The sequence below is a fragment of the Erythrolamprus reginae genome, chromosome 5 (genome assembly GCF_031021105.1).
Source record: "Erythrolamprus reginae isolate rEryReg1 chromosome 5, rEryReg1.hap1, whole genome shotgun sequence".
Lineage (NCBI taxonomy): Eukaryota > Metazoa > Chordata > Lepidosauria > Squamata > Dipsadidae > Erythrolamprus > Erythrolamprus reginae.
In genome coordinates, this window is record NC_091954.1 from 70,760,440 (window position 1) to 70,773,930 (window position 13,491).

The following is a 13,491-nucleotide window of genomic DNA, read 5'->3' on the forward strand; positions in this document are numbered from 1 at the left end:
GGATCGGGCGGGCGGTAGCGGCGAGGGGGCCGGAGGCGCGGGGGGGCGGGGGCAGCCGACATTCAAAGCAATCTTTGCCGGCCTCCGCACTTTCGTCGCTCCCCGCCCTAATTTCAAGCCCGGCTCCTTGAAAAAGGGTGCGTGGGGGTAGTTTTGGCTGTCCATAGCCAAAAATGGTGTTTTTACTTCCGCACCGCTATTTCGCGGAAATTCGACTTTCGCGGGCGGTCTTGGAACGTAACCCCCGCAAAAATCGAGGGAACACTGTACATATTTCTCTCCCCCTCCCCCGTTTTAATTTATCTTTTCCTAATACTAATTCTAGTTTGAGGAGGAGCCACATACTAAACATTAGTTAAAAAGTTTTAATTACGGCAAGTTTTTTTTAAAATTAGAATTCTACGTTGTCACCTTCTACAAAGGAGGCAGAGCTAGTCAGATGAGAATGTCAATGCTTTTTTCTAAATCAGTCTATTTCTGATACTAATCAAGCTCTCTAGAAAACCACCCATCCATGCTCCTATACCGCATACTGGACAAGGTACCCTTTGAAAGCCAGACACTTCTCCATTATTTGTATTTTTAGTTTCACAGCCAACTTGCTTTCACAGAATGTTTGTTTAGGTTCCATTTGTTTTTGTATAGTATAAGGTCTATGCAGATCCTTTAATATATCCCATGGTATTCAGGGTAAAGAATGGAACTATAGTCCTAAGGTGGTAAAAATGTAAACATCACTTGGCTTTTTCACGTACTTTACACTGTGATTGATAGCAGGTAACATAAATTTTAATTTATAGTTTGAAACTTCTGTTTGTCACGAATAACAAAACAAGACATTTCCATACTATTGCTTTTGGTGATTCTTAAGGCTGCTAGCTTATTCTTTTTCTTTAGATACATTTACAGAAATGTATGACATTTAAATACATTTAAAGAAATACATTTAATTTATACTTTTATAAATTCAGGATTGCAGCCAAAGTTCTAAATTCTACATCTTAATTTTTAGAAGTAGATAAAGTGTTATTTATTTTGCTGATTGACCTTTACCAAATGTATCATGTTTTTTATGCATGAGAACCACACTTGCTTAAATTTGTTTAAGTTGTTACTATATCCTGTTAATCTTTGAATTTTGTGAAACACCCTGTCTTTCAGCATGGACTTCATGTCAGATTTTGATATGATGTTACAACGGAAAAAAAGCATGAGTGGCAAACGCCGGCGAAATCGGGATGGCGGGACATTCATTAGTGATGCTGACGATGTAGTCAGTGCCATGATTGTTAAGATGAATGAAGCCGCAGAGGTGTGTTTGTTGCTTTCCGAGGCTTGTAAGGATATAGTTCATGCAAATGAAATTCTTTTAAACTGAATTGCGAGAAAGGATTACGTTGGTCTCACTGAATTGAGTTCAGGAGTCCTCAACGTATGGCCATAATTGGAACCAGACTTCTGTCATTAAGCAATGCAGTTACTAAGTGAGCTGTGCTTGATTTTAACCCCCCTTCTCCCCCCCCACTTGCAATCATCAAGTATTTTTTTAAATGGGTTTTTTGGAGTTTTAGATTTTTAATTAGTTAATTGAATTCAAGATATTGTATACTTTGTATTTTATATGTTGTGAGCTGCCCTGAGTCCTCGGAGAGGGGCAGCATAGAAATCCAATTAATAATAAATAAATATCCAGCTTTTCCAATTGAATTTGTGAGAAGCCCCCTGCAAAGGTCACAAATGGTGATCTCATGACTCCAGGACACTGAAGCCTCTGTAAATACCTGAAATTTCATCGCATAATCACAGGGAAACGCAACGGCTATAATGCAAGGACCGGTCATGTCACTTTTTTCCATGTTGTCAACTTTCAATGATCACTAAATAAATGGTTATAAATTAAGGAATACCTTTAGAGCCAAAGCTTGCAATGATCTAAATGCTGATCTAATCTGCAGATATTTTAAAAGAGGCTCATCACATTCTTTCTATTTACAAAGTACAGTATAGCTTGTTAAATTTGCCCCTAGTTCACATTCTACAGGAGAGGATCACAGTGTTCAGGGGGGTGGGGGAACTGCTATTCCCACTTCTTCCTAATATCACAAGAGCATCAGCACTCTTGTGTGGCTGATGGGTATACTGAAGGAAATTCTGTGAATCCTATTGATTCAGTGCATTTGAAAACCATATATACGTGAATGAAATTTACACATGCATAATTGTTATTTTTTCTTAGTTTTGTGGTTAAGGCTCAGGCTTCTTTTTTTAGTTATTAACATTGATTTGTTTTGCAAGTGTGTTAAGCATTTTGGTTTTTTCTGTTTATTTTTAACGCCATGTACAATTTCTTGCAGGAGGACAGACAGTTGAACACACAGAAGAAACCAGCACTAAAGAAATTAACTTTGCTCCCAACTGTAGTCATGCATCTTAAAAAGTAAGAAAAACAGTAATTCTTTTTTCTGTACAATATCGGGAAAAAGGTATAATATATTGTAGATGCTCATATGCTAATTGTTATTTCTTTTTATCTAGGTAAGTATATACTGTAATTCCACTGTGGTAAAATAAATTTGATTTGTTATTTTAAAATTAGATAAATTTTAATTTTTGAGGACTAAAATGTTGAAGATAATATGAAGTATAACAAGTTTTGTTATACTTTGGAAGGTTTTATTAAAATCATTGAATTACTAAAGGCTTTTAAATAAGGTGAATAAAATATCCCCTGATAAACATTTTTCAGACAACTTCAGCCCTGGAGCTCCCACTTGCAGGAGGCCCCCCCCCCTGCTATTGCCCGCCGCTATTAGCACTCCCGCGGATCGGGCAGGCAGGGACATCGACGAGAAGCCATGGGCACGAGGGGGCTCCAGGGCTGAGGCTTCCACTTGTGGCTGTCCCCGCCCGCCTGATCCATCCTTCTCTCCGGCTTTCTTGGGGTGTGGCTTCGCCACAGCAGTGGCTGCAGCGGCGCTGGCGATCCGGCCGCTAGCCGCTCCAAGCGCTGTGGGAACGCCCACCCCTCTCACAGTCCCGTCCCGGGCTGTCAGTAAAGGGGCTGCTTCCCATCCCCCTGCCAGCTTGCTCGGAACATTCAAACTAAGGGAAACCTTCGCTGGCCTCCACAGAGAAGAAAGGAAGAGGGAGAACGAGAAAGAGCAACAGAGAGAGAGAGAGTGAGAAAGAACAAGAGAGAGAAACATGAGAGAGAGAGAGAGAACAAGAGAGAGAAAGAAAATAAGAGAGAACAAGAGAAAGAGAGAGAGAGAGAAAAAGAGAGAGAGAAAAAATAAGAGAGAATGAGAGAGAGCAACAGAGAGAGAGAAAGAACAAGAGAGAAAGAACAAGAGAGAGAAAATAAGAGAGAACGAGAGAGAGCAACAGAGAGAAAGAACAAGAAAGAGAAAGCACGAGAGAGAGGAAAAGCAAGAGAGAAAAAGAGAGATAGCAAGAGATACTGAAAGAAAGAAAGAGAGAGAGAGATAAAGAAAGCAAGAGAGACAGATAGGAAGAGGAAAGGAGAGAGAGAGAAATGAGAACAAAAGGGGGAGAAAAAAGGAGAAATGAGAAAATGATTGAGGCAGAGAATGAGAGGAGAGAGAAACAAGAGAGAGAGAGAGGTGATTCTTGAAGCATATGGTAAAAAGCACCCAAATAATAAGAAACCCCCCCCCAGCCCTCACCTGTTTTTGAACAGAATAAAAGAGAAAAAAAACCCAGCCCTCACCTGTTTTTGGAAATGGTTTGAGTGCACACACACATATAGGGGGGGGGGGGGAGAGAGACAGAAATGAGACAGTGGTATAAACTTGAGGAGGTATGATTGATGATTGACTGTATTTATAAGGGGATGTTACATGGGATTGTATATATGAGGGGGTTATCCTTTTTTATTTAACTCTTCTGGCAGCTTGGGATCTCAGCAAGACAAGCAAGTGACAGTGATGGAGAAGTTTTTGAGAAGGGAAAATGCAAAGTGCCCTGGACAAAATTCTGACCCAGATGAAGGCCCTAGTATGAGTGGTCGACAAAAGAAAAAAGACAAGATAGTGAGCTTGAGGCAATACAGCGAAAGCTATCTTGCATTAGGATTTACTTTCACCGGGGATGAGACAACACCGATTCCGCTGTGCTTGGTGTGTGGTGAGAAGCTATCCAACAGTGCCATGGTGCCAAGCAAGCTTAAACGCCATCTCCAAACGAAACACCCTTCTGTTCAAAACAAGCCGATGGATTATTTTGTACGCTTACGTACAAACAATGAGAAATGGGCAACTTGTTTGAGAAAAACCACAAAGGTAAACAAGAGCGCCCTCAAAGCTAGCTACCTTGTTGCTGAACTCATAGCTAAATCAAAAAAGTCCCACACTCTGGCAGAAACATTAATACAGTACTGCCAGCTTGTAAAGCCATTGTAAATGAGATGCTTGGCCCTAACACAGCCAAAGAGATAGCTAAAGTGCCTCTCTCAGATAACACAATTGCCAGACGTATTGATGACATGTCTGTGGACATTGAAACTGTTGTTTTGGAAAAGGTGCACATCAGTAAGAAATTTGCCTTGCAACTTGATGAGTCAACGGATATTAGTGGACATTGTCAACTCTTGGCCAACGTGCGTTTTGTGGATGGAGAAGCCATTAGAGAAAACTTCCTATTTTGCAAGATACTGCCAGAAAAATCAACAGGAGAGAAAATATTTCGGGTCACGTCGGAATAGCTTGATAAATGCGGGCTTACATGGGGAAACTGCACAGGTGTCTGCACTGATGGAGCCGCAGCCATGGTCGGGCGCGTCAAAGTCTTCTTAAGTAGGGTCAAAGAAAGAAACCCAGACGTTATTGTTACGCACTGTTTTTTGCACCGTGAGGCCCTCGTTGCAAAGACCTTACCAACAGATCTAGCTCCTGTGTTGGATGATGTTGTGCGCATAGTGAACTTTGTGAAGACGCGACCTTTGAGATGTCGCTTATTTGCGACTTTGTGTAAAGAAATGGGAGCGGAACATAAAATCTTATTGCTCCACACAGAGGTCCGGTGGCTGTCCTGCGGCAAAGTGTTGGCCCGTGTGTATGAGTTGCGAGAGGAATTTAAAGTATTTCTGACAAACGAGAGGTCTGATTATTCGAAGCTGCTTGCAAGTGATGAGTGGTGTGCAAAGCTGGCATACCTGGCTGATATGTTTCATTATCTGAATGAACTGAACACACGGATGGAAGGCCGAAATGAAAACCTGCTTACAAGCACTGATAAAATGAACGGATTCCGTTTAAAGGTGAAGCTCTGGCAACGACATGTGCAGCGTGGCAACCTTGAGATGTTCCCGCTCACCGAGAAACAGTATGATGGCAACGCTGCTGAAATGTGCGAGGTGATTGGCAGACATTTGAAAACTCTTGAGGAGAAGTTGTCATTTTATTTCTCTTCAGACTTCACAGAATGCCTTGACTGGGTTAGGGACCCATACAGCTCAGTATCTGTTGCTGGAAAGGACATGACTTTAAAGGAGCAAGAGGAACTCATTGAACTGAAACAAGATCGTGGTTTAAGGCTACAGTTTGCTGATCTTCCTTTGGACAGTTTTTGGTTATCTGTTGCCAAGGAGTTCCCCATTCTGGCCAACAAAGCTATTTTGACATTGCTTCCATTTTCAACCACATATCTATGTGAGCTGAGCTTCTCAAGCTTGACTGCTATAAAAACTAAAAACAGGGAGAGACTGAGAACTGTTGAGGAAGAGCTTCGTGTGTGTCTTTCTACCATTCCTGCCAGGATATCTCTTTTGTGTTCATCAAAACAGGCCCAAGTTTCACACTGAGTATAAATACATGTAGAAATACTGTAGATCTGAAGGTCAGCAGTTAAAATCTCATCACTGGCTCAAGGTTAACTCAGCCTTCCATCCTTCCGAGGTGGGTAAAATGAGGACCCGGATTGTGGGGGCAATAGCCTAGCTCTGTTAAAAAGTGCTATTGCTAACATGTTGTAAGCCACCCTGAGTCTAAGAGAAGGGCGGCATAAAAATCAAATAAATAAATAAATAAATAATAGTTACTGTCTTAGAGTGTCATTTTGTGTCATTTAGGTTGTTGGTGTGCCCCAGGATTTTGTAAATGTAAAAAGTGTGCCGCGGCTCAAAAAAGGTTGAAAATCACTGAGCTATGCTATGAAACCTTCGACAATACCGAGCAGAGAATTTTAACAGAGCGTGGATGTGTGATAAAGCCAAGACACAGACTTAGTTAAATAAGTATTATTTGCATATAAACAAAATATAAACAATCCAGAATAAGCACGTAGCAAATACAGAATAATATGCACTGAGCAATTACAAGATTAGCACAAAGCAAAACACAATATAGATAAAGCATGAAGCTAGAAGCTAATACAAGCACAACTCCTCCGTCTCAGGCAAAAGTAAAGTAAAGGAAATGACCGAGCAAAATAATGAGCTTTTATAGCTTCAATGAGGAAGTGACGAAACAGCCTTGAATATTAACTCTTCAAGTACAAGTTAACTCTCTGAGTGCACATTAACTCTTTAAGTACAAGTTTGGTACAGTTTACAATATGCAGTTTACAATGGCAATCCCTAACAATCATGTACCCTGTACTAACAGGAATCTTCGAAGTCATCTAGTCCAACTACCTGCTTAGAGTATGATCCATAAGACTATCTGTGACAGATGACAATCCTGTCTCAATCCAGGTCTTTTGAAGACATCTAGCGAAGGAGAATTCAACACATCACTTGGCAGACTGTTCCACTGGTTGACAGTTCAGCCAGAAGGTTTTAACCAATTTAACCTGTATTTTATTATAAAACAATTTGTTATAAGGCTTTGCTAAGGTCCAGGTCCAGTATATTGTATCTGTAGCTCTCTCCAATCCAGTAATAATTTTATCCAAGAAGATTATAAGATTAGTCTGATATGGTTTGTTAAATATATATATATATCTTTGCCTGCTCCTTTTAATTTTATCAAGTGCTCATAGAGATGCTGTTTGATACTCTGGTCAAAGATCTTGCCCAATACAGAAATCAAGTGTATAGATCGGCAGGGAAAAGAGTTGTAAACAGAAGATGGCTACATAGATGATTTAAAATTGAAAAGCTTCCCATCCTGTCTTAATATTAACCATCCTGTCATTTTAAGCATGGACTGTTCAGTGGCAATAAAGAAAGAAATGGGCCCCTTTTCTTAGTTTTGAACATCTAGCTTAACATTTTGTTTTCAATTTTAGGCAGGACTTGAAGGAAACCTTCATTGACAGTGGTGTGATGTCAGCCATCAAAGAGTGGCTTTCCCCATTACCAGATCGGAGTCTTCCTGCCCTGAAAATTCGAGAGGAGCTTCTGAAGATTCTGCAAGAGGTCAGCCTCCCATGCATGTAGAGTCAGCATAATTTATTTGGAAGACTTGCTGTCTATTCTGCTAAAAATTGATCTTTGAGAGATTAATAGGCACATTAATAAAATGAATTGTGATACCTGCACAGTTCCAGTACCTAGAGAAGTAAATTTCATTTTAAAACCAATACAGTAATGAAGTATAACTGCTCTGCAAAACCAAATTCTATAAAAGTTAAGGAGGAAACTTTCGAAAATAAGAGAATCTCTGAATTTACTTATTTCCAATAGGTGTTTAATTTCTTCAAGCTTCCCTGTCTGGACTCCATAGCTCACCTGAGCATCTGTTTCTTCCTACTTTAAAAAAAATCCTTCCTGATATTTGTACCTAATATGCTTAGACTTTTGTTATCAAAAAAACCTACAATTCTGAAGTTTAAGCAGAGTATGATTTTTCATTATTCTTTTTTTGTAGTTACCTAGTGTGAGCCAGGAGACCTTAAAACACAGTGGGATTGGAAGATCAGTGATGTATCTCTACAAACACCCAAAGGAATCGCGGCCCAACAAGGATATGGCAGGAAAGCTAATCAGTAAGTAACTGATGTACTGTAGGCTACTAAAAAATAAAAAATTCATCAAAAAGTCCATCATCTGACAAAAATCTAAAAATGTAAAAATAAAATTAAATAAATTAAAAATAATCCATCTATCCCAGGACTTGGACTTCAGTAAATGGATAAAAATGCCAAATCCAGTCTGAACATCTGGTTTATAAACAAACTATAAAAATAATTTAGAGACAAACTATAAAAACAATAATAAAAAAATAAAGCAATTAATGAAAAAGAACCAAAAAGCCCTCAAAAGGCAGACTTGATGGTTCATTAGGTCCTTTTTTTCTAATCTGTTTCTAAATTAGAAAATGCTACCAAACTTTTTCTACTGTTGAATACATGATTTATTTTATTGTATTGTATTATCAATATGTTATTTTTATATAAAAATCCTTTTTATGTTTCATTCTGTTTGTGTTTGGGAATTCAGGTAAATGTTTACAAGGTTACCATTGATAAATGCAGGCCTAAATATAAATAAAGCTTTTATATTTCAGTTTTTAAAACTCATTGAGAAGCCTAAACTGCAGCTGTCTTAAATATATGTCTAACTGGAATATTACTAATACATGGTTTGAATTTAACAGAAACTACAATGTATATTTTTTGGTATTTATGATACTTCTAAATATCTATATTTACAGATTTATTTAAATGAGCTAAAATCTGTTTAAGGTTAAGCGGTTAAAATGGCTGCCTGAGGCCTAGTTTCTTATTGGGTAAATACTGGGTATGTGCTGTTTTGTTACTTTTACTTAATTAACTCTTCTGTTTTTTTAATAAACTAAACAGATGAATGGTCCCGGCCCATTTTTGGTTTAACATCAAACTATAAGGGAATGACAAGAGAAGAAAGGGAACAGAGAGATCTGGAGCAGATGCCTCAACGAAGGAGATTAAGCAGGTATCTTATACGAATGTATAATGCCTTAGTGTTTTGACACCAAAAGCTATGTAGTAATTTCAGTTATGTAATAATTTAAAGAGTAATCCAAAAAGTTGCTATATGTCATTTAAAGCAGTGATTTTCAACCTTTTTTGAGCCACGGCACATTTTTTACATTTACAAAACCCTGGGGCACATTAGGGGGGGGGGGGCGCAGCTAAAAAAAGTTTGGACAAAAACATTTTCTCTCTTCCTCCCTTTTGCTCTATTTCTCTCCCTCCTTCTTTCTCCGTTCTTCTTTTTTCTTTCCCTCTCCATCCCTCTTTCTTTCTCTCTTCCTTCCTTCCTCTCCTTTTTGCTCTTTCTCCCTTCCTCCTTCTATGTCTTTCTCTCCCACCTTCCCTCCCTCTTTCTCTCTCTTTCTTTCTCTCTTTTTTCTCTCTCTCTTGCTCTCTCCCTTGCTTTCTTTCTCTCTCTTTCTCTCTCTCTCTTTCTTTCTCTCTCTCTTTCTTTCTCTCTCTTGTTTTCTTTTTTTCTCTCTTGCTTTCTCTCTTTCTCTTGCTTTCTCTCTCTTTCTCTCTCTCTCTCTTACTTTCTCTCTCTTTCTCTCTCTCGTTTTCTTTCTCTCTCTGAGCTTCGCGGCACACCTGACCATGTCTCACGGCACACTAGGGTGCCACGGCACACTGGTTGAAAAACACTGGTTTAAAGTCTCTTTCCTGGAATCTTTGTTTTTATGAAAAGTCATATTTATTTTCAAAAACTGTTTGCTTCTTCCTGAAGCATTCTTCCTTAGGAGCATTCTTGTTCCTGTAAGTTGCAATTTGCTGAACATGTTTTATCTATTATTATTTGGGGGTTTTTTTAATTTGATTGGTAGGAAAGAGACTGTTTGGATTATGATTTATTTACTCATCTTCTGTAGTACTAACCATCCTTCTTCTATTTTTGCAGCTCTGGTGGTCAGACACCCCGTAGGGACTTGGAGAAAGTATTAACGGGAGAGGAAAAGTATGTGTGACTGATTCCTCAAATATCATTTTGATATCTCATATGTTCATCCTGTGGTTTGTAGTGAAGAATGTTTGAATGTTTTGTTTTGTTTTGTTTTTTATAATATAATTTTTATTGATTTTTAATTTTTTTTTACATAAAACATAAAAGTGTACCATCACCAAACAGAAAAATAAAAATTCCCTTCACCAGGGAAGATTCAATTTTATATCCTTCATTTGCTTCATCTCTGGGTTACATTGTTCATCTAGAGAAGATATTAAGGGAAAAGAGTAAGAATATAAAATCACAAACAGGTAATATATAGAGAGAATTATTACAAGCAGAGGAACAAGTAGTAAAAGGATTGACGAGATATTGGCAGGATGAATTAGAAATTGATGAATGGGATATGGAAGGCATAATTGAAAATATTAAAATAATTAAAAACACAAGAATAAGAGTGATGAGAAGAAAAATACTACATAAATGGTATTATACACCAGTATAATTAGCATGCTTTCAAACAACGAGGAAAGGAAATTGCTGGCATGGATGTAAGGAAAAAGGAGTATTTATGCATATGTTTTGGGAATGTAATAAAGTTCAAAAATTTTGGAAACAAATACAAATGGAAGTGAATAAAATTACGAATGGTAATTGGAAAATAACCAAGGAAGCAGCATTATTAATAAAAAAAATAGTGAGGTAAAAGGATATGAAGAAATCAAAACTGCAGCGATAGAAAGCACCCAGGCAACTATAGTGCTTGGGTGGAAAGATGATAATAAATGGACGATAAAAAATTGGTGCAGATACATGGTGGACCACATTCACTAGGAAATTATGGAAATCAGATTATATTATTACAATGAAGAGAAATTTGCAGCAACAATGAGGCGGTGGGAGAAGGTTAAAAATTATATATTAACAATATCAGCAAGCGATGCAAATGTAAGAAATAAAATTCAATCACTGTATAAAGAATGTTTGAATGTTTTGTAGGACAAAAAAACCCCAACTAAATGGTTTGAGGGAGAGCCTGCAATACCCTTATATTATTTAGCAGTAAGTTGTTGTTGTTGTTGTTGTTTTTTAGAGCTCTCAGACCTGGTGACCCAGGATTTTGTGCTCGTGCCAGAGTTCCAATGCCCTCCAATAAGGATTATGTAGTGAGGCCAAAATGGAATGTGGAAATGGAGTCCTCTCGGGTAAGTGGCTAATGGAAAAGGAAGACATTTTGTAACATTGAAATTAGATCAATTAGATCTATTCTAAGTTAGGCATTGCGCAGGATTCAGTGAAATTCTTCACTGCTGCTCTTCTTCAGTATTGTTTCCATAGCTCCATCCATGTACTTCATGTGCTACTATTCTATCCAGTGTGAAAATTTGTATATTTATCAACTGTTTTATATTGCTGCTACGGCTACGATTTTGAAATATTTGAACAAAGAGTTCTTCCCGATCCAATCCTATAAATTATCCCACAAAGCTTGTAGGTTTCTTTCTTTGCTCCGTTCTTTCTGTTCGTCGCGGTATGAAATGAAAGCCCTTCATCTTTTCTGACTTTTATTTTTTTATATGTGAAACAAGGCAAAGAAAATGAGTGTTAAGTGATTGTGTTGTCTGTTATCAGTAGCGCGTTCTTTAATTTCTAGCCCGGGACTCTTAAAAAGGGTATTAATCGCCTGGAAAAACACAAGAGGCGGTTTGCTGAAGGGAAACGTCTGAGCAAAACGCATCGAGCTGTCAAATTCAGCATTGAGGGCAACCGGATGCCCTTGTAGCCTTATATTTCTCTTGTCCCTGATCCAAGAGGTATCCGTGAAAGTGAGCTGTGCATGTGATACAGTGCTTGGCATTGTTATCCATTTTGGCAAAAGGGCATGCCTTCAGCAACTCCGAGCTTTCAATACAGCTTTCTGGTCAGGAAAAATAACTAATATATTGGAGAGTTTGTTGTTGCTGCTGTTTGTTTTTGAGGTTTCCAGGGATTTGTGACTGAAAAACTAAAGAGATTTAAAAACTGCATTTTTTCCAGCAAGAATACTAACAGCAGTTTCATATACCATTATCTTGTGGTGGTGAGCTTTCCACATGCCCCCAATCTGTTGCTTTTACTGCATCCTAACAATTTTTACCAATTTATCTCATACTAATTCTAGATGAGTATCAAGAATAATTTTATTGATTAGTCAGTTCTCCTCATTGTTGCAAATTGTCCTTGTAACTCAAGTCTTCTGGAAAATAAAATTTTTATTCTACAGAAAACAGCTATAGAAGGTTATTTGCCATGTATGAATTTAAATAGTTGAGTAGAATGAAAAAAGTTTTCAATACGGTATAGATAAATATAAAACATGTTCATCTTCATCTCAACATTAGACAAATTACCTTGCATGAAGTAGTTTATTATAAACGTAATTCCTGAGAAAATTGGTTTGAACTGATTTTGCACATTTTATAGAGCAGTGTTTCCCAATCTTGGCAACTTGAAAATATCTGGACTTCAACTCCCAGAATTCCGCAGCCAGCATTTGCTGGCTGGGGGATGCTGGGAGTTGAAGTCCAAATATCTTCAAGTTACCAAGGTTGGGAAACATTGTTATAGAGTAAAAGAAGCAGCATGTCGCTTAAAGTAGTTCTTTGGTACTCACCATCCTAACACATTCCTTAGGATCTTGTAATCATTGGGATAACACAAAGAACTATGAATTTAGGTTGCCATCTGTCACAGCTTGGATATTATTATTATTATTATTATTATTATTATTATTATTATTATGTAATTTTGTCATATTACATAATGAATGTAATATATAATATTTAACATGTTATATATTAATATATAAATAGTCAACATTGCATATCTCATCTCTTAACTATAACAAAATTCCATTTAAAAGTCATGAAATGGTGCCAACATCTTAATACAGTAATACCTCATGATACGAACTTAATTGGTGCAAGGAGGAGGTTCGTAAGACGAAAGGTTCGTAAGACGAAACATTGTAAAGTCAATTAATCCGTGCAACAACAAAAAAACCCCGCAAAAAAACGCTGCCGCCCGGCTGTCACCTTTTAAAACAGCCTGGGGGCTTCGGCGTTGGGAGGCTGCTGAGAAGCCCCCCGGCTCTTTTAAAAGGTGACAGCCGGGCGGCGGGGCTTCTCAGCGAAAGTTCGGGTTTGGGAGGCTGCTTTGAGGAGGCGGGAAGCATCTTGCAGCAGCTGCCACAGCCGCCGGCATCCCCGCCGCTCACCCGCCGAGGATGCTGACCTGCTGCCTCGCGGGGAAGCCGGGCAAGAGCGATCTTCTGCCGGCCATGGGCGAGCGGCGGGGAGTCGCCTATGACCGGCAGAAGATCGCTCTTGCCCGGCTTCCCCGTGAGGCAGCAGGTCAGCAAGAGTGATCTTCTGCCGGCCATGGGCGACTCCCCGCTGCTCGCCCATGGCCGGCAGAAGATCGCTCTTGCCCGGCTTCCCCACGAGGCTTCCCCCATCCTCGCCCGCCTGTCCAGAATGCTGACCTGATGCCTCGAGGGGAAGCCGGGCAAGAGCGATCTTCTGCCGGCCTTGGGCGAGCGGCGGGGAGTCGCCCATGGCCGGCAGAAGATCGCTCTTGCCCGGCTTCACCGCGAG

The 13,491-nt window shown here is 39.0% G+C and overlaps 1 protein-coding gene across 8 annotated transcripts in view; it reads left to right on the top strand.

Annotated features, from left to right (window-relative positions):
• The window catches only part of IWS1 (interacts with SUPT6H, CTD assembly factor 1), a 33,521-nt gene that overhangs the window by 15,895 nt on the left and 4,135 nt on the right, over window positions 1–13,491 (top strand). For all 8 annotated transcript variants that reach the window (XM_070753023.1, XM_070753030.1, XM_070753027.1 and 5 more), the window contains 7 exons: window positions 1,162–1,312; window positions 2,355–2,437; window positions 7,249–7,378; window positions 7,830–7,947; window positions 8,764–8,875; window positions 9,812–9,868; window positions 10,950–11,061. In XM_070753023.1, coding sequence (XP_070609124.1) covers window positions 1,162–1,312; window positions 2,355–2,437; window positions 7,249–7,378; window positions 7,830–7,947; window positions 8,764–8,875; window positions 9,812–9,868; window positions 10,950–11,061 — 763 coding nt within the window. The remainder of the gene's footprint in view (window positions 1–1,161; window positions 1,313–2,354; window positions 2,438–7,248; window positions 7,379–7,829; window positions 7,948–8,763; window positions 8,876–9,811; window positions 9,869–10,949; window positions 11,062–13,491) is intronic.